The sequence below is a fragment of the Lonchura striata genome, chromosome 1A (genome assembly GCF_050655825.1).
Source record: "Lonchura striata isolate lonStrDom1 chromosome 1A, ASM5065582v1, whole genome shotgun sequence".
NCBI classification, from domain to species: Eukaryota; Metazoa; Chordata; class Aves; order Passeriformes; family Estrildidae; genus Lonchura; species Lonchura striata.
In genome coordinates, this window is record NC_140741.1 from 24588355 (window position 1) to 24609171 (window position 20817).

At 43.6% G+C, this 20817-nt stretch overlaps 1 protein-coding gene across 4 annotated transcripts; it reads right to left on the reverse strand.

Annotated features, from left to right (window-relative positions):
- Positions 1-166: 166 nt before the first annotated feature.
- PRDM4 (PR/SET domain 4) lies at positions 167-17145 on the reverse strand. Of its 4 annotated transcripts, none has more exons than XM_031507970.3 (11): positions 16845-17145; positions 14960-15093; positions 14128-14313; positions 11347-12141; positions 8098-8247; positions 6793-6911; positions 6024-6109; positions 4576-4703; positions 3682-3996; positions 2370-2538; positions 167-1315 (listed from the first exon to the last, which is right to left on the reverse strand). In XM_031507970.3, exons 2-11 carry the CDS (start codon positions 15090-15092, stop codon positions 1006-1008), a joined length of 2391 nt encoding a protein of 796 aa, XP_031363830.2. In that variant the 5' UTR covers position 15093; positions 16845-17145; the 3' UTR covers positions 167-1005. The 4 variants fall into 4 exon arrangements, with proteins under 4 accessions (XP_031363830.2, XP_085424387.1, XP_021409614.2 ...); XM_085568261.1 differs by having other exon boundaries at positions 6793-6932; positions 16845-16990; XM_021553939.3 differs by lacking the exon at positions 16845-17145 and adding an exon at positions 16512-16647.
- Positions 17146-20817: the final 3672 nt, after the last annotated feature.

The window sequence follows — 20817 nt, forward strand, 5'->3', positions numbered from 1 at the left end:
ATGTAGAGTTCATTAGCTGCCCAGTTCATGGAGGTGCTCCTACACATGCCATGTCCCAGGAAAACCGGGGAGAGGCAGATGATTAAAACGTGGTGTTACTTCTCTTAACATCATTATCAGAAATAGGAACATTGTTTTTCAGCATATGTAAATATTAAAAAAAACATTAGAGAAGAGCCACATTTTTAATTATTTCAAAAGAAAACAACGAAATGTAATAATCTTCATTCCATAAATAACATTAGCAGCAAACCCTCCCATCATTCTAGGTGGTAAAAAGTTTACAGCACAAGAAGTAACATATACTGTAAACACTGCCTGATCGTCTGTAAGCCCCTTCCTTACTGAGTCCATACAGTCTCTTCACCTGCTTCCATGGGTTGTGAACTTGAGGGAGAAGAGGGGATAACTGTTCTTCAAAAACCAAGGTTTGATTTTCTGTAGTGGGATACTTAATTTGTATGAAGTGGTGATTTCACTGGCCTTTTTTTTTTTTTTCAACCAAAAGGTTTTGTTTTAAGAAGGAAACCTGAGCATTGAGAAGTCTTTGCTTTGTGCCAAACCACATCCTTCAATTAAAAAGTTTCACCACCATTTTCTTCCTGTTTCTCTTCATGCCACAGCTTGGGCAGTTAAGGACAGTTGGCTTACAGGTCACTGCAACCCCTCAGCTACATTTCTGGTTTGTGGCTCTTTGCTTGAAGGCCTATGCAAGCTGTATCAGGTGTCCTGCCACTGGATGGATTCATCTGAATGATTTGGAGAAGTATGCACAGCGTGTGTGAAAGAAATCTTGTCTCACATTTCCTTCTTAGCAACTCTTCACTTGTACGTGCATGATCCAGTCTTGTTCAGTGTTCTGGCTACAGATTATATTAAGTGGTGGTAGTGTGGAGACAAAAACAGAAGGAAAACTCCTCACTTGACATACACTGGTAACTGGGGAAACAAGGAAGAGGGTTTTTTCCTTCCCTACTTAAAATATCCAAGAAAGTTTCCCTCACTTCATTTGTGTCCAGAAAGAACATCACCTGTTGAATAGACTCCATTGTTAATCCTACAGTCTTCAGTCCTCATAGAGTCTATTAATTCCTCCTCTGAATCCTCCTCCTCTTCCTCCTCTGGGGCTGAGAGACTGGATGTGGGGCCTTTACATATTTTTAAGTGTCGAGTGAGGTGATATTTGGTTAGATAAGCCTTAGAGCATTTTTCACAGACATAGTCCCTCTTTCCTTCATGTGAATTGAGATGCTTCTTCAGGTGATTTGTCCTCAGAAACAGCTTGTCACACTTGGGGCACTTGATCTGCCGTTCTCTGCAAGACACAAAAAAGTGAGTTTGCTCCTGCCACAAGGCAGCTGGTATTAAAATGCTGATTAAGGTCCATATTCTAGCAAGGACAGAGATAACGCCCTTGATGTAAAGGTCAGCTTCCTTCCCACTCTGTATAAAGGTGGGGAGGAGGCAGGGAAGAAAAAGTAAGGAAACAACACTGCTGCATGTTAACAACCCTCTGTAAATGCTAAGCAGAGGAGCTTACCAGACTGCAACACATTCTATAATGACACTGCAAAATACTTCCCAGCAGTAGTACTCCTGGCTCATGCTGTAGGAACAAGCAGCAAAGCGAGTCTGTGTTTCTGTCTGCCTCTCTCTCACTCATCTAGCTGCACTACACTGGCTCCTAGGCAGCATGACAGAAGCAGCAGTGGATTCCAAGTGAGTACAAAAACCAGATGCTGAAAATGAAATAAGCAAAGAGACTAACTTTGGGCAGGCAGCTTTTGAGGAGGACTTCAGATTGGGAGTAAGTGTATAGGATGGAGAGATTCTCAGAGCAAAAGACACGGCCTAGCAGAGGGCTGTGGGTAGGAATCTGCCTGCAGGAGGAGCAGGAGAGCAAGCGCTTGAGTGAGTGAGACCTGTGGGGAGGTAAAGGGCTGGGAACAGCTGCACCACACCCCTACGGCGGACAGGCAGAGTTCACTAACAAGGTACTCGGCGACAATAGCACTGATAAACTTGTGTTTTTTGGTCACGCTGGGACATGGAAACAGTTCTCAGCAAATAATGAAATATAAATCAAACAACCCCCCTTTCTCTTCAAAGCAATGAACACTCCGGACTGCCATTTCACAACAAAAGGAGCATGCTTGGAATATCGCAGAAATATTGCAGACACTAGAACTCTACAACTGCAGCCAGTAAAAACAGGCCTTTGTCTAGAGTGTCTTCTCTGTCATTTCAAAGGATTAACCCACCTGTGCTCCCTAGGCCAAACTATTTGCAAACTGGAGATTCTATCTAGGGCTGCTCATCTTCATTATTTCTTGCACTGGCCATCCAACAGCTCGTGTGAAGTCACTTACTGTGTGTGAGTGAGGACATGCTGCTTGAGGTCCTGCCTGCGCATGAAGAGCTTCTCGCAGTAATCGCACTTGAGGTTCTTCTCCCCGGTGTGAATGACCATGTGCGACTCCAGGTGAGCCTTCTGTGTGAATGATTTGTCACAGAGGGTGCAGCGATAGTTCTTCTGACCTAGGAGTACACAGAGACACCCACAGATTGGCACTCGGTGTCCCAAGAAATGCAGGAAGCAACAAAGCCTAGACATCGCTGAAAAACTAAATTTTACTGTGAAGAAAGGCAGATTTTTTGTGAACAGGATTTGTTTTCTCCTGCAGCTCCTTCAGAACTCAGCACAAAGGCCTACTTGGTTCCAATCTATATTTAGCTATGCAAAAAACCAGGCAGCTGATTTCATCATTCCCAAAGCTTTTCATCCTACACCCAATGCCCCCAGTGTCATGATACTATTTCAAATCACTGATGCCTTAGTGTGATGCACCTTTCTGTACTTCATCCTTCTAAACACTGCTGCTTGTTTCTCCAGTGCTTGTGGTCAGCCAGCCTTTCTTGTGAGGCAGGGTTTGTGCTTCTTGTCCACAGAAATGTGCCTCTGTTCTGGATTCCAGAACATCCCCAGGAGCTCTGTACATTTTTCCACCGAGAGATTCAGGCAAACACTTAAAAAGACTAGTCTTATCCAAGATGAATTCTTCAGTAAAAACAATGGTAGCTTCCTTTGTAACAGTAACCATGGTAACCATCTAGCTACTGTACATTAGTACATCCCTATCCTCACTGATTTCCCACAGGAATTGTATCTGATGCCTTACTGGAGAAACCCAACCACATTTGATGCACTACATTGCCTTTGTCTGCAAAAACAAGTTTTCTTATCTAACAAACACACAGGTACAAATTTCACTGGTCGTTTGATAACTTCCATGTTTTATCCCATTTTTCAACTTTTGAGTACTTCTGCTATTCTTTGCCAGAAATAGTTTAAAACCCCAGCATGTTACCGAGTTCAGACTAAGTTTGAATACCACTTGAATCCCACCCCACTGAGTATTCTGTAGTTGTGTATAGCACATTAATATTTCATCTGTCCATTAAAACGCCTTGCTATTGAACCTACAGCTTCCTATGCTTGATGAGAGCACTTCACTCCCAGTTTTATTTCTTTTCCAGCTTTGTAATTAGAATTTTGTGATTTCCAATAAGGAATAGTGGTAAAAAAAAGAGGAAAAACACCCACACCATCTATTGCTGGCCTGTAACCTGACCTTCACCCTCTCCCTTGTCCTCACACAGGCATCTGTACAAAGCTCTCACCTGTGTGGATCTTGAGGTGTGTCCGTAAGTTGCTTGGATCGCTGAAAGCTTTGCTACAGAAGTCGCACTTGTGCGGCTTCATGCCCATGTGCCCCATGAAGTGCACGTGCAGCTTGGAAGGGGAGATGAATGCCTGGGGGCACATGGAGCACTTCCACTTCCTCTCCTTGCCGTGGCCTGGCCCGTGGTTGCTGCTGTGCCCCTGACTGGGGAGGTGGTTGTGAATATGGCTGCTCAAATGGGCCTTGAAGTCCGCGTAGGAAGCGCATTCCTTCCCGCAGTGGCAGATGTGCACATCTGGGTGCTCTGGGACACCTTTGGGCACAAAAACATCACTTGAAACATCACTTGTAATGAGACACAGTAAAGCCTAACAGAGCTTGAACAAGAACCACTTTAACATTTAGTCTGTGGAAGCAAAGCCAGGTGCAGAGATTTTCACCTTTGTTCTTTTCAGCTCCGGTATTGCTTTCCAGCTCTTTCAGGTAGGTCATTGAAAATGTTTTGAGTGGCCAAACTTTGGAACAGTTTTGAGCATAGCTCACCCAAATCTAAAGTATCACAATCCAAGCTGGGGGGGGATAGGAACATCGTCAGCTCCAAAACTCCCTTAGCCCTGGATGAACAGAACTAACATGATTTTTCTTAAAAAAAAATCTTCAAAATCTTTTACTCCTGATCAGTGGAATTAAGTAGAGAAATGTTTATTTTAAATTATGGTACTCTGTATGGTACTCTGTAGTAATGCAATGTTAAAGGAAACTATGACATGCACCAATGGGAGCTGAGAAGGAACATAATGCAGTCCCAAGTCACAGAGCCCAGAGATGGCACCAAAAGGGAATTCAAGCTGGCTACTCCCTGCAAAGCCAACAAAAAAGAGCTCTTACTTACCAAGCTGTCGTGCATAGTCCCGACTATAATAGAAGAGAAGCTCGTGTTCAGGGGGGATGTCCCGAGAGGTGCAGAAGTAAATTTTTCCATCATGAGGATAAGCTACCAGGTTCTGCTCTTCCCGGTTCCTACAGCAATAACAGTTAAGAAAAAAAGCCCTTCAGAAGTAATGACTTGGGAGAGGAGAGGGAGAGGAGAGGGAGAGGAGAGGGAGAGGAGAGGGAGAGGAGAGGGAGAGGAGAGGGAGAGGAGAGGGAGAGGAGAGGGAGAGGAGAGGGAGAGGAGAGGGAGAGGAGAGGGAGAGGAGAGGGAGAGGAGAGGGAGAGGAGAGGGAGAGGAGAGGGAGAGGAGAGGGAGAGGAGAGGGAGAGGAGAGGGAGAGGAGAGGGAGAGGAGAGGGAGAGGAGAGGGAGAGGAGAGGGAGAGGAGAGGGAGAGGAGAGGGAGAGGAGGAGAGGAGAGGAGAGGAGAGGAGAGGAGAGGAGAGGAGAGGAGAGGAGAGGAGAGGAGAGGAGAGGAGAGGAGAGGAGAGGAGAGGAGAGGAGAGGAGAGGAGAGGAGAGAAAAATAAGAAATGGAAAAGAATAGAAGAGAATAAAAAAGAATAGAAGAGAAAAATGGAAAGAAAAAAGGGGAAAATTGAAAATAAAAGATTCCTATAAAAAGGTAATAGGAACATCAGCGCTTGTCAGCATATTATGAAAACTTGCATGTCTGTCACTTTTGTCCTTTATTACAGGAAAGAAAAACTAGACCTTGAGAGCCAATCTCCTCCACCAAATGATGCATTTCTCACAACACTTCTGAGAAAATTATTAATATATATTTGAGTGGGCTGAGAGAAATGAATTCATGATCTCCTAAGGAATTACAAAAATCAATGTATTTTTCATACACATAGGTTCTTCATACACATAGATTCATTACATAGATATATCCCTTACCAAATAGAGAATACATGATGGAAAAAATATCAGTAATGTCTTAAAGCAAAATTATCTTTAAAAAGTCTTCCTGAGGACCAGTTCCAAGACGTGGTCATTCATCTTTTGAAGCAATACCTTGCATATGTTTGTTACCAGTATCTGAAACCAGTAAAAGGTCTGCCCCATTGCAGTGGGAGATTAAACATTAAACTTCTTGACTCGTGCATGCAAGAACAATGAAATGAACTACAGGAGAAACCAACTTTGTGTCACAGAAAAATAAGAAAGGTTCAGCCTTCTCAGTGGACCGTGGATGGAGCAAGAATAGTTTTCATCGCAGACTGAAAGGGACAGGTCTCACATAGTGTAGGGGCTTGAACTTGGCCAGAAAAACTCAGGGACACTTTGTAAATGAAGTATTAAAATCAAAAGGACAATCAAGGTCACCTTCATTCTCCAGTACAACTTTCTACAAGCCTGCAGCTCAGACTCAAAGCTCCTTAGCACAGTACAGGTGTCTCTCACCTGGCTTTGCGTACAAACATCATCCAATTACATTCATTTTCATCAGTTGTAATGATGCAGAACTCCAGGACACCGTTGTGATAGATCTACCAGGAAAGACAAATGCAACCTTAGGACAAAACACAGCAATAAATGTAGTGAAAGCCAGCCTCTTTCTTTAAGAGAGGATGTGTTTACCTAGAACAAGCCAGGAAGTCTCCATCGCCACTGTCAACACCACAACCCTATTTTCACTCCTTACTTTCCTCTTCACACAGGCACCTTAACCTCTGCTACCCAGGAGGCCAGAAAACCTGTTTATCAGCATCTTTCTCACCTTTACCTTCCAGCAGAAATGCATTTGGCTGCATTTCTTAAAACCAAGTCTTGTAAATAACAAAATCTGGGCAAACAGTACATGCTTTATTTATATCGGTCAGATTTACTTTCTGAAAATGAAATTATGGGGAAAAGAAAAGCTTTAAATTGGCTTTCCTAAAACAAATCATTTCTCTCTGTTCAATGAACAGAGATACAAAACAAACAAACAACTGCTACATAATAATTCATATACAATCTCTGCTGCAACTCCACACAAATACTGAAACCACATGTAGCCCTTTAAAAGAGAAGGCATTAAAGAAACTTTTTATATTTCAGGACCGACTGCCAACATACTGCATTACTTTTGACTTTTGGGAAGGATGATAATGTTAATGTTGCTGTCATGTGGTAGCTTTCACCAGATAAAGGCATGCTGGCAGGCTCTGTGAGCTGCAACACCACTGACCTTCCAGATGTGACTGGCTGCTTTGTCTGTCCAGTCAGCCACCTCCAGAGAATGGCTCTGCTGCCCGATCAAAGGTCCGAAACATGTCCTCACAGGAATGGTTTCTCGTGTCCACACGCCTATCATCAGAAGACCAAAATCTGAAGAAATCAATTATTTAAACAACTAATCATGCATAATAAAGTGGGAGGCTTATGAGATAATGCTCCAGAGGTAATAACTATGCATAAGCTCATCAAAGCTTCTACTTCACATGTGAAACAAACCTATGGCAGAGACAAGAACCACCACCACCACATGACACTAATGGGAGCCGCTTTGGTGTCATTAAAAATATTTATTTGGTCAAAAGCAAGTAATTTACTTTTCAGTAAGCTATAAAACTAACATCCTAGCCACTTGTACCAATTAAAGTTCTCATGGCACTTTCTGCAGAAGCAGAAAATACTAGTTTCAGTACTACATTTTGCCTACCTAATCCCCAGGAATTTCCAGAATTGTTGCTGGGCATTGTTAAGCAGCTTCTGCATTTCTCCCCAGAGGCAGCTGTATTTCTGTCATGGGCAGAGGGATTCCTGCATGTATATTATTTATTATTAAACATTTATATATATATATAGGTCTACATGAATACACTGAATAGCTCTTAGGAATAAACTGGAAACTAGTGCAGCTTGAAAAGAACAGATGTCATCTACTCTCAACAAGCAGCATTACTAAGCAAGCCAATAATCACATTCTTCTCTAGCCTTCAGATCCTTAGGGTACTGCACTGTACTCTTCGATTTCCAGGTGACAGTGACGTGAAATACAGTAACAAGGTCCACATCCAGTGACAAGGTCACAGTCTACATGTCAAATGTAAATGGGGGGGGAAACAGAGGCACTTGTGATCAGTACACCATTGAGAATACCCAGAAGATAGCAAACCAAGCTCAGGAACAAGCAGACTGAATTCTCCTCTATGATTTCTAATTGTCAGCTTCCCCCAAACTGTAATTGCGGCATTGTTTTCTTATCAAAGCTGTGCCTGGGCTGTTTAGCACAATAAAAAAAACACCACACCTTGCTTGACCTTAAGAAGTGCCACTCTCTGTGGCAGCAGCCCTACAGTATAGCTGGAGTCTAAGCAGTAACCAGATCACAAGGAGCTTGTGGATAATATAAGTCAGGGTGATTACAGAAGAGGGAAGCATCTCCCTCTCGTGGTGTTTCTTTCCCACATTCATCTCCCTATGGTTTTGGATTTCAGCAGTGAGTGTATTTTAAGTGCTGCAGGGAAGCGCACAGTAACGTGATCCTTACCCGCTTCAGCTGCCATGATAGACTGCCGGAGGAGCAGCTGCTTTGGGAGGGACAGCCTGGCTCTGCTCTCGATTGGGCTATCAGGGACAAAGGTGACAGGTCCGTGGTCCGGGCAGTCTGATGGATACGCCTTGTCACACAGCGTGCACCCTGCAGAGACAGGAGGGGACAGCAGGCATTAAAAATGTACAACAGCTCCTACAGTGCAATCAGCTCCCTACCAAAGTGAAGCTGAGCTTCAGCTCAGCCCCTGCCAAAGGCTGCTTCCGTCACGTTCAACTTGCCCTTCTTACTCAGAAGAATAAGGACCATGTTCTTACAGTCAGGTGGGCACTGACATACATGTCAGTTCCTATCCAATTCAGATCAAATGTGAGGATCTCTACCTACTTTCCTGATGGTAAATTGATGACCTAGACTCCAGATTATGCCTATATGGGAATCTAGCAATGGGACAGAGTCCACTCTTTATCAAAGCTACTGCAAAATGAATGAGAGCCTCCCCATGCTGGTGGTGGAAGAGCCAATTTCACTCTGTTCACAAGTGAAATGAACTCTACGGACAGAAAAATCTTAAGACAAACAAAACCAAACACCTTCTAACTGGTTATATTTTTGGAATTAACAGCAACATTTTTTGCATGTAGAACCTCCAAGATATCCATGCAAACGGACCAGTAAGGTCATCCTTCTAAAATTTTCCAAACATGAACCACAAATCCCCTTACCTCCATTTAAATTCAGACAATGTGTAAATCACAGCAGCAAAAGCCTGACCTCACTGCTGCTTTTGAAAGTCTCACTGCAGTAAACTCATGCAGTGTGAGTATGCCACTGAACGCAACAAAAACAAAAGCCCAAGAAGAATCAGTTGCATCACTTTCCCAATCTGTTGCTCAGCAGAAATACTATTATAAAAGAAACCAGTGAAAGTCTTCAGTCTAATAAATCTGAGGGAAAGTACAGAATAAAATTCTTTCTATAGCATTACAATTTCATCTAGAAAAAGATGTCATTTTAATTCTCTGTGGACGGAGCAACCAACACCTACTCAGCAACCACTCTCCTGATAAATAATTATTGTTCTGAAGAAGAAAGACATTCAGGTAGTTAATCAGGCTCTCCACTAAGACCTTCTTTGGCCTCTTGATGACCCAGCTCCAGTATAAAAGACCTATCACAGAAGTAGCCTTCAGCAGGCCCAAATAGCAGCTCCATCCTTACATGCTTAAAGGTATTTTTCAGATACTTTGTTGATATACCAGAGTACCAGAATGTGACCTTATATAAAATACAGTCTGAGCACCTACACATTAACAGGTAGGAAAGTACTCAAAAAATTATTAAGGAGAGCCTATGTAAGCATTATTTCCTGTGCACAGGAGACATGTAGGAGCAAAGCAACAACAACAGCCAGACCTGAGTAATAAGAGCCACTGTGTGGAACAGCTGCTTTTAAGCACTGCCTGGCACACACCCACTATGGGTCTATGGACCAGCTCCAAGGAGAGGCAGAGAAAGAAAAGTTCTAGGCGTGAGGCATTTCCACTTGGAGAAGTTCAACCATTCATATATTTTTAAGATGTTGGAAAACAAAAAAATCTCACATTCCACAGAAAGTTAAATATACTTTCCATTACTATCATTGCTAAATCATTAAAAAAGAAAATCAGTGATTATTCCTCTGATTTGGATATACAGAACTGTCAACAAAGATGACAAAAAAAAAAAAAACGTTTCTTAAAAGTTTTGCAAACATTCAGGATTGTAGCAAACATTTTATTTCCTGCTTAGGAACAGTAAAAAGTTTTCTGCAAAGGCCCTGACTCCTGCCATCTGAGTGAGGAAAAACCATTAAGGGGATCTAAAACAACTCCTTGTCCTTGCTGTCACCTGTCTGGACATAAATTGCTGTTAATACAGGTGAAGTTTAAAACCATCAACAAAAAGTTAAAATTTAAGCCTCTCCAAGTCAAGAATCTGTTTTGCAAATCACATGCAAGCACAAGGCATGCAGCAGCCATTTTAACGTCCTACCAAAGGAGAGCATCATGTGGAAAACATCCTAGGACTATGCTAAGTATAACAACAAAAAGCTGGCACATCAGATCTCACTTTTAAGAGAGTAAGAAAAGTGATTTCACCACAAGCATGTTGGATATCACAGTATTTTGGTCATTATTTGTTCAACATACAACAGATGCTTGTAGGAACCTCTGAGTGCATCAACTGTAAAACTGTTCCTCCTCTAGGAGTTGTAAATTCATCACACTTCTATGCCCACCTAATTTGAAGTTGCATCTTATCCCACAGAATGAAATCTTAACAGATTAATCCAAATGTATGACTGACTAGACAATTTACACTAAACTACACCTCTTCCCTTGCTAACCATATTTCTTAAAATATGTTCTGCAAGAAAAGCAAGCCTCTAGGTTCTGGCAGTTGTAGGGTCAGACTGGATGAAGAGCAGCACTCAGCAATGCTAACACAGATTAAAAAAATGAATAAAACAAGCTGGCCTTATGTTTCAGTGGCAGGAAGCCAGACATCCTGCAGGTGAAAGTGCAAATCTCTCTCCCAGCAAATGAGATCTTCTCAGTTCTCAAAAACCACTCCTTGAACAGTAACAGGAACGGCAATACAATACCCAGTGCTCCTCTCTTCCTACAAGATCCATTAACCTCTGGTCTAAAGTCCTTTGATGAGAATAATTAGAAATATTATGAAGTTCTTTCCTTCTCTGCTCCTTTTTTCCTATTTAGAACATCATTTTCATGATGATTGTTCATGGTTTAATATAAATTTTGCAAAAAACATGTAATGTCACACTCAACAATTATACCCATTTGATGAAAAGTATGGATTGTGGTGTTGTTTGTTGTGTATTTTTAATGGAGCAAGAAGAGTCACTTGTGATTTATAAAGACAGAAGTCTCATTGTAAAGGACGTCAAGCATATCCACCAAATCAAGATCTTCACCAAGATTCAGCTTCCAATCTCATGGCAACATGGGAAATGATACAAAGAGAATTACACTAAAACATCCTACTACATCTCCTACTACTTCCAACTACTGTTGTTTCAGAACAGTTAATCTGGCACTGCAGATGTTTCAAATTTTGGACTTGTTAAATAACTGGTTTTTTCACCATAAATCTGTAAGACTAGCAACCAGAGTCCAGCCACACCAGAAAATAGCTACATGACAAACCCTACCCCAAAAAAGGCAAGAAATGTCCACTCACATATGGTAAACAAGGTTGCCATGTTCTCCTTGTTGGAATTGGAGTCTTCCATTTGCAAGGATGATGGTACAAAGGCAAGATTGTCTGCAGACACATCGACATGACTTGATCCCATGGCTACTTCCTGACTTATGGAAGACACTGCCACGGGCTCCAGGCTGAGGCCCACTTCATGCAAGGCTACTGAGTCCAGGGAAGCGAGATTGTGTGAGGTAGGGAGTGCCACGCTCACGGAGTTGGTGCTCATGGCCACAGTATGAATGGGGTCATTTAGTGTGCTGTCCGATATCCCTGTCACTCGCCCGGCAATGTGGTCGGGCTCCATGACAACAGGGAGTTCCAAAGTGCTACCGTGAATGGGAATGACGCCGCCGTGTCCCACAGTGTCCGATGTCAAGTTACTCCCCACTGTGTCTACAGCTAAAGGTTCGTGGCTCCGGGAGCCATTTGGGATCTGCGTGTGATCCCCGGCTACATCATCCATTGTAAGCTCCTCTGTCATCCCATCTGTAGAGATGGGGCTGGTTACCCTGGAAACGCTCTCCATGGTGATTGTAGTATCCAGTGCTACCTCGTGGCTCTCACTAGGATGCAGATTTTGAGGACCATGTGTGTTCACTGTGCGCGAGTCCATGGACACAATCCCTGGTTCCAGCCCCACGGTCCCACTGGGCTGGTAGGGATCCAGGGCTGAGGGACTGTTGGAGACTGACAATGCTGGATTGCTGTCAACATTTATAGTGTTGGGATGGATGTACTGAGGTGGTGGTCTGTCAGCCAAGTAAGATAAGATACCTGATAAGAAAAGAGGGAGAAAAAGAAGGGAGAGTGATTACCTCAGTTTTCACATCTTGAATAAAAATCAGTCAAAGCATAATACACTGAGACCCAGATCCCTGAAGACATGTTCTCCACATTATTTCCAATTAAAATCCACTAATTCTAAAACATATGCAAGCCTAACACTCTTGTCAAAGTACCACTTAACAACTAATTCAGAGTTTCCACCTAACAAACTCAGTTTCTAGTTACTTCTCGAACTCTAAACAGACAAGTTAATGGCAGAATTCCACCTAGGCTGCTCAGTAAAAAGATCAAATGAGAAAGAGGTTCTTCACATTTTAGGCTTAGTTTTTCATTCCAAGAAAATAGCTCACAAAGGATAAAGGACTGCTAGTGGAATCTGTAATTTGATAATTCCTGGTTCATCTTTGCTAGAAGCAGAAACAAGTCTCCAGGACTTGATTTTTGCTTAGGTATTCAAGTTTTAACAATGATTACTTCCTTCCTCTAAGACTAAGTGGCATAACTGTCCATCTCAGAGGTCATCAACTGAAATTCTGAAGGACAAAGACAAGCTCTCTCACAGATTTCATGAGTCATCTGCTCTCTTTCCTTACATGAAAGCATGTTGTTTCTCCTAAAACAACAGTTTGGTTGAATTTAAATCAGAAACCATACCATCTTTCCTGGTAGTTCTAGGAAGCTTCTCAACATCAAACAACCTTGAAACTTAAGATATGAAGAAGCACTAAACTGTATTTATGCACTAAGAACAAACAAACAAAAATCTTTGGAAGAAATACAACAGCACGTTCAAGTAAACATTATTTCCAGAAGAGACAGAGGCAGATTTTGCAGATTCTGCAAGATCTGATTCAGCATGTCTTTTTTAGCCTTCAACCCTATGAGCCACTTGTTCTGTAAGTTTTCCATTCAAATATATTTTTTATTACAAGGATGCAAGCACAAATGCTCTTTTTCCAAGCCAGGAAATGAACAGTTTAATTTAATCAGATGCATCAAATATTTCTGTATGCAATGCTGCCTTGTGGCTTGAACACAGAGGATCCTTGATGGCAGCAAGACAACTGACAGAACCAAATAAAACACGACATGAAGATTATTCCAGCTCAGAAGAATGGCAAATACCTTTGTTGCTAGTGCACAGTCTCCTTGTCTACTCTTTGGCCACTGAACAGGCAGGCATGCAGTGCAGTAGGAAAGGTTACTCCTAAGCAGCTGGAAATTTCAGCCATCAGTCAACAGGTAGCTACTCGAGACCTGGGCTGCTACAGTTCATTCCAAACCCAGGCTGAACCAACAACACTCAGTGAATCACCCTGAAAAAGTTTAACTACTTCTTCCACCCTGTCAATCTTAGCTACCAAACAAAACCAGAACTGCATTTAAAGTTTCAATTTCTGTGTTTTCATATACTAAAATGTAAAATTCTACATTTATACTCCAAAGCATGTGTGAGAAAGGAATCAAGATAGAAGTCAGTGTGTTAGGCCTTTGGAAATCAACCTTGAAGAAAAATGAAGAAAATATTTGCCATGGGTTAAATGGGTGGGAAAGTGCCCTATGCCACAGCTGATGTCTTGCCCTCTTTGAGCTCTGAACTACTGTAATTTCCCATTATGCACATATTAAATATTGCTTCAGACTACAGGAGAAAAAAATAGAAGCAACTTGCAAGCTACAAGCTGCTGGAGACAGGAACCAGACATGCTTTATTTTCTGTTAATCCTAAAATCAAAGCAGGAGGAGCAATCAAAGGTTAAGTTTAAATAGAAAATGCCCTGCAATTATTTTCACACACAAATAGAAACAGATATCTGAAAATAAAGGTGTGTAAATGGAACAACAGTCTCCAGACAAACTCAGGGAAACAACAGCTCTGTCAAACTGTCAGTCATGCCTGCTTCAGGACAGAAACAGACAGCTCTCAAAACAGTTTCTATTACTGTTCACATCCATCAGCACCAGAGCACTTACCAGGTAGAATGTGTCTGAAATAGCTGCTCTCCAGGTGAGGGTATGGTGGTGGAGGTAGGGTGTAGTTTCTCTCTGGTATACCACACATCACTCCTCGATCCCCAATACCCATTGGGAGCATCAGAGACAGAGCAGAGGGCAAGGAACTCAAGGAGGGGCCCAGGTTTGGAATTGCAACAGGCAAGCCTGCAAGAGAAAACACCCATTTAAATTCAACGGAACTCCCCGAGTTGATGAACACATGAGCTAACAAAGAGATTACTAATTCCCCAGGAGCTCCTGTCCTAAGGAAATACAGCATGGCACTGTCCAAGTAAGGTGCCAGGCATCAAAGAAAGGATCAGTTATCACAGCAGTGAGAGGCATGCCTGAATAAGGCTACATGTTTTTTGGTACATTTTGTAGGGCTTGCTTCTATCTGACAATTATAATGGACTTCTGTCTGTGCAGGCCCCTGGAAAGAAGAGCTATGAAAACAGTTTTGCTATACAAGTGATTTTTCACCTGAGAGAAATGAGACATAGATGAAGAGAGATTTTCAGCTGCAGCCCTAATTTCAAAGAATTCTGATACTACTCACCCACACTGCAAATCACCCCATGAAAACCAAAGAAGGCTCCCACTAAAGCTAAGCCTGACAAGCACTCGTGCCTTTTGCTTGCTCACAAAAACAACAATTTATGGCTTCCCCTTCCCCAACTCTGCATCATTTCACTGCCTACGGTATAACTTGCTATCAGAGCAGGCACTGCTGCCCAGTTAGGACCGTTGCTGTGACAGCAGAACACAAAACAGGAACTGCAATACCCCTTGTGGGACCCTCCCCCATTACCTGGTGCTGGTATGGCGTTGTGAGTGGGTGACGCTGCCAAGCCCAAGTGACTTCCCGAGACTGGCAGGGCATTGCTCACAGAGGAGGAGGTCAGCTGGTCCATCCCTACAGGACTCAAGTTCATTTCATTCATTCTGGAGACAAGGAACAGAGAGGGGAGCAGGAAAACGAAACAGAATGCAAAAGCATTCCTGATTACTGACTGTACTGTGGTGAGGAAAGGTTGAGCAAACAAACTCAAAATCTGATATTGGCATATAAAAACTCTGCCTTAAAAAGCTATGCACAAAACACACCAGCCACTCACACAGTCATCACATCATGATCAATACCTATTAGATAGCAATAATCAGGATTAAAATCAGTTCAGAAAAGACAAATCAGACCATAGCTTTTTCCTTGCCATACAGAAAACAAAGTCCTACTCCTATTAGTAAAAGCCACTGTGATTAAACTATTGTGAAAACAGATCCATTTACAAGCTGAATGTCAGAAATACTCAAGACAACAGCACCTGATTTATATTTCATGACTTCTGGGCACCACATCCACATTCAAAATCCAGAATGTGGGGAAAAGATCACTTCAAACTGGTAACAGACACACAACCTCTAATTCTCCACTAGTTTGAACCAGGCCAATAGTGACAAGAGTTACCACTGCAAAACAGCCATAGACTGCCTCAGTCTGGTTCTGTGGGCTCCCATCACATTAAAACCTGGCACCACGGATGCCATGTTATTTCAGTGCTCAACCACACTGCTCAACTGGGCACACACCACATGAGCAGCTGCAGGAACCGCCCAACACTCCCAACCCTCAGCCTTGGTACAAACCACGTCAGCTTGGAGCACATACATCCTCTGGGGTCTCAAGCTGCACATGCAGCCCAAACCAGTCCGCAGGGATGGGGACACGATCTACTCACACTTGTCACAACTCTGCAAGCTGTGTGTGACCTCCGCTGTGCCCACGCCAGCCCTCCCAGCCACACGCCAGGTCTGACCAGCAGCTCTTGGGGCCAGCCAGAGCAGCTGCCCCCACAGCAGCCACATCCTCCAGGCTGCCCCAGGCTCCCACACGGCCTCGGCCAGCAGCAGGCCCAAGCGCTGCAGCATTGGAGAGCCGCAGCTTGGGCTGCCGCTGGGTAAGGAAAGGGACCACTCAGCCAGGAAAAATGACCGAATCCACCAAAGTTAGCAGCACAAGATCTCAGCCTGGAAGGGGCCCGTAAGGAAGCTGTAGCCCGCAGCTCCTCGCAGACCACCTGCCGCCCGGGGGGCAGAGCCGCAAGCGGAGTCGCCGACTCCCACCTGGGCTCGGCCCACCCTCGGCACCACGCCCCGCCTGCCGCCAGGGACGGGCCCGGGGGCTCCGGCTGCCCCGGGCACTTCATTCCCGGCCCAGGCGGCTGCTGAGGACGGCGATGCCCGAGGGAGGGAACCACCGCCCTCACCCCGAGGCCGAGCCTCGGGGCCCGCGGGAGGCGCCGAGACCCCCGCGCCGCTCGCCCCGCGGAGCCGCCCGCCTCGCCCGCTGCCGCGGCGCTCACCTGGGGTGCATGGGGCCCGCGGCGGAGCGCCCGCAGCCGCATCAGGGCCCTGCGCCCCGGCCCCAGCCCCGGCCCCAGCCCCGGCCGCCGCCGCTTCATGGGCGGGACCCGGCGGCGCGGGCCCGGCGCGGGCGGGGAGGCGGGGAGGCGGGGATGGAGGAGGGAGGGACCGGCGCCGCTTCCGCCGCCGAGAGCCGGAGCCAGGAAGCGGCGCCGCCGCCCCGGGGCTCGGCCGCTCCCCGCCAGCGCCCGGCCCGAAACCCGGCCCGAAACCCGGCCCGAAACCCTGCCCGAGCTTCCCGTGCCGCCCCTGCCGGAAGGGTGTTTGCTTACTCGCGTTTTCCACACAGTATTCCCACGCGGTAGTCCCAGCGATCTCGCTGCTTTCTCGCTACACCCTCGTATGTGCTGTCATTAGAGGGTTGCGGTTTGTGCCCTCCGGTGCTATCAGCCCATACGTGCCCAGCTGCCTCCTGGACATCGTCCTTCAATTACGGCTGATGATATGTACAATTCGGGCTCAGGTGGCATGGCAAAGGAATCTCCCGATGTGTGCAGGCGGTTTTGTAGCTCGCTGTCGCCTGCGACACGTGGATAGTCATCGTGTACGCTGCTCGAATCAATCGCCGCCTTCCTTCCGTGCCGGGGTGCACAGCTGTTTCCTGGAACGCTGTAATGGGGTTTGGTAGTTTGCTTGTGCCTGACACTCAAGTGATGCCTCATTAAATGAGTCGGCCCTCGACAGAATGTCTGCACAGGAGGAAATTCAAAGTATTTTTCTGTCTGCTCGCTTTTGATCTAAAGAACCTAAATGTGGGATCTGTAAGGATCATTCTATGATCTAAAGAGCCTAAATGTAGAGGTCATTTTCGTTCAGTACAGACCTGTTGATTCTTCTGGGGGTGGAAACGGACTCTCCTCTTCTGGCTTTGTCATAAAGTTGAATGCCTTAAATACAGTTGTTTTTCAAGCTCTCTTTGTAGCTGAAAGAGAGAAGTAGTTTGCTGCAGAGAGTGCTTCATCTCATTTTGAAGTAGGTGTCTGAGATGTGTGAGAAGAATTCCCTTTGGATCTGCCTTTCTGTGTCTATGGCCTGAAACTGGGACCTGCATAATGGTTTACTCTAAATATCTAACATCTAAAGGAGTACATTTAGGCAAAGTAACTTCAGGTCTCTGTCATTCATGACCAAAAGTATGACCTTATTTAGTTTACCACATATCCCACAACCTTTCTTCCACCAAGTTGAATAATCCTTATCCTAACCATAACTGACTGACTAACCTAATTGGCCCAGAAACATTATTCAGCAAGTCAAAAAAGAACTTGCCAAGTCCTCAGGTTTTTATGGACTGCTAGTGATTGGGGCTTTAGGTCTGCTTCATTTTTGTGTGTGTAGTCCCACATGTTGGTGCTAATACTTCACTTTTTTGTTAGAACCTGCGGTGAATGACTACAAGCCCAAAAGTCTCTCTCTTCACTTTGCATTCCCTAATTGGAGATGACAGGAGACCTTCCATTTTCAGTTCTCATCCTTAAACCTTCACAGTCACACTCAGGACATCTCAGTTCTGTCCTGAAATGCTAGGTTATCCCAAGCCCTCAGCTTGTCTTAATTCCAGCTATGATGCTGTAATTCTACAGCAGAAATGCCCTGGCACTGAAATCTTTGCACTGTTTCAACTATCTAAGCTGAAAGTAATACTTCAAGCCTATGAGCCAGATTGGATGTAGTCATACATAGATAAGAGTATTTTTTCCTACTGTGAAGCATGAGTCCTCTGAGATTCCAGCTTTTTTTTTTTTTGTAGTCACTTTATTCCCTTGAACTAGTGATATCTTAACTACCAGTTTAAAGCAGAACTATCAAAGGAAGCCAGTGGTAATACGAAGTGTCACTGAATGAGAAATTAATCTGTGTCTACGGAGATGTATGCTGCATGCCCAAGGTACTGTGATAAAACACATTTGGGAACTGTTTCTTCGGCAAGGAAAGATACTTTTTAAAATATACTGAACACTTTTATTATATGTGAAGTGTTTTGATAAGACAACTGCACTATGTCTCCTGAAAGCCTGGTTTATTGACATTTATAGAGGTACTTGCTGTGTGAGGAACAAATTGCTGAGCTATTTTTCAAGTTGTCTTTAGATCCTGGAGACATACAGAAAGATAAGGGAGACTCTGAAGCCACAGGGGAAAGAGATGGCAGTAAACATGCTTCAGTCTTTCCCTGCAGAGTGAGCCAAAGTCCCTTCTGCACCGTGCCCATGTCTCAGTACAATTAGTTCTCTTCTGTTATTTGCAAACTTGTCCCTTGGTTCTTTCTCACACAAAGCAGAATAACACTGGAATGAAGATTATGCAAAAAGACATTTTACCATAAAAAATCCAAATTTCTCATCACCTTTTATTGGCTTGTCAGCACTTTGCGGTATTTTGGTGATAGTCACAGTATGAAGCCTAGGTAGTCTATGAGCAGCTTTCCTTTCTAGGTGTAGGCTTGGAAAGAGATGACCCATGCTTAAGGATAAAACAGGACAAGACAGACACAAACCTACTCAATCCTGTATTCCTGCACCTCTGTCTCAAGCAAAGTTATTACTATAATTCTGTGTGAGCAGTTAACAAGAGAATCTGTTAATTACATATTTTTGTATCTGGTAATAAATTGCAGCAGCCTAGACAACCTATGATATGTTTAATAGATATTAGAATTTGGCATAATTACAGCACAGTAAAATAAAAGAAATGCACAGTATTATGAAAGTTTCAATGTAAGAAAAGCACAGTGTTGTGAGAGTTTCTTCTTAAATTCCCAGTATATTTTCTTCTTCTTTCTCAGTAAAGTGTTCACAGATAAAACAGCTAGGACATCTTCTCTTGGGAATTTAGAGGACTTGCATGTGTTCAGCTGACTCTTGTGTTTCTACTGCAATATTTCTACCAATGACTTTCTTTTCATACACAGAGGAACACAGGGTTGAGGAGGAACTGTTTCTTTGAATAATTCAAAGCAATTCAAACCACTGTAGTGTCAGTAGTGTTATTCATGGTTATGGTTCATGTGGGAGCGGGAACATGCTGAGGGTTCTTTTGTACAAAAAGGACATCATGTACAGATATTGTGTTAGGATATATACAATTAAAACCACAACTAAGTTATATCTGGAAGGAAGATGCCTAAATTGTTGATTTTTAAATATGTCAAGAGTATTTTCTATTTGTTTAGGCTGGGTCATAGTGAAGTATAAGAAAAGGAAGAGAACCTGTTTGAATACCATAGATGATGGAGTGTATAAGGAATCTCCCAGCATCCCCATTTAGACTTTGTCTTTACAAACAAACAAAAAAACCAATAATGAAGCCAAAAGTCATAACCTAAGCAAAAGCTAAACGTACAATATGTGTATAAAGAGCACAAGCTCTGCCATCAAAACACCTGATTTGTACTGCCTGAAAAGCAAACCAGGCCATCTGCTTAGTATCAGCATGGCAAATACTCAGTTCTGGAGCCAAAGCTTCATCCACACAAAGGTGTAAAGAGGACCTAATTGGAGAAACAGTGTAAGAAAGAAGATCAAAGGATTATCTTAAAAGAAGAATATTATTAATGTAGTCTTAACCAACTGTTAAAATTGAAAAGAATGTGTATTAGCCTTTCCATTTGGTGGTCCAGTCTTGCTGCTTTCACTGTGTCTGCATGTGCAAACATGTTGAGACTTTGTGCAGAAGTCAGTACAGGAACAATAAATTGCTTTAATCCTGCTCACGATCTAAACAAGGACTTGCAGTGGGATATGTGTTGGCCTTGTTCTGGCTCTCTGCCCAGGGGCAAATCCCTTTCCGAGCAAGTGACATTAGATTGTCAACAAGATACCACATTCATCAAAGCCTGTGGCAAATTTTCTCATCTCTCTTGCACACAAACAAATTCAGACTTCAGAGTCCATTTGATGTGAGATCAGCTTAAATAATTCAGGTCAACAATTTACATTTACCTGTAGTTTTGGTTTTTTTTTTTTTTTTTTTTTTTCATGTGTTTCTCTAAAGGATTAGCAATGTGGATTTTTCTGTCAGAAGAGATGTCTTTAGCACAGTTAAATTCTGACACTCTGGGAAGTGCTGGTGGCCTGCATTTACAGTAAACATAGAAAAGAGATGTGGTAGCAGGGCACAGTGCATTTGCATGACAGAACTGAAATGTAACCCTGCCTTTTGAACATGGCCAGGCTGCTGGCAAGGTCATGGAGAGCTGTGAAATTATCTGGGAGCTGAGCCCCCCAAGAGGCATGCTTCCATTTC

Excerpts from the sequence above, each read along its gene's own strand:
- PRDM4 (XM_085568260.1), bottom strand. Across the intron at positions 6,933-8,097 it reads TATCATGGCAGCTGAAGCGG|ATTTTGGTCTTCTGATGATA; the intron begins GTAAGGATCACG and ends TGATTTCTTCAG. Across the intron at positions 1,316-2,369 it reads CATGTCCTCACTCACACACA|AGAACGGCAGATCAAGTGCC; the intron begins GTAAGTGACTTC and ends TGTGTCTTGCAG.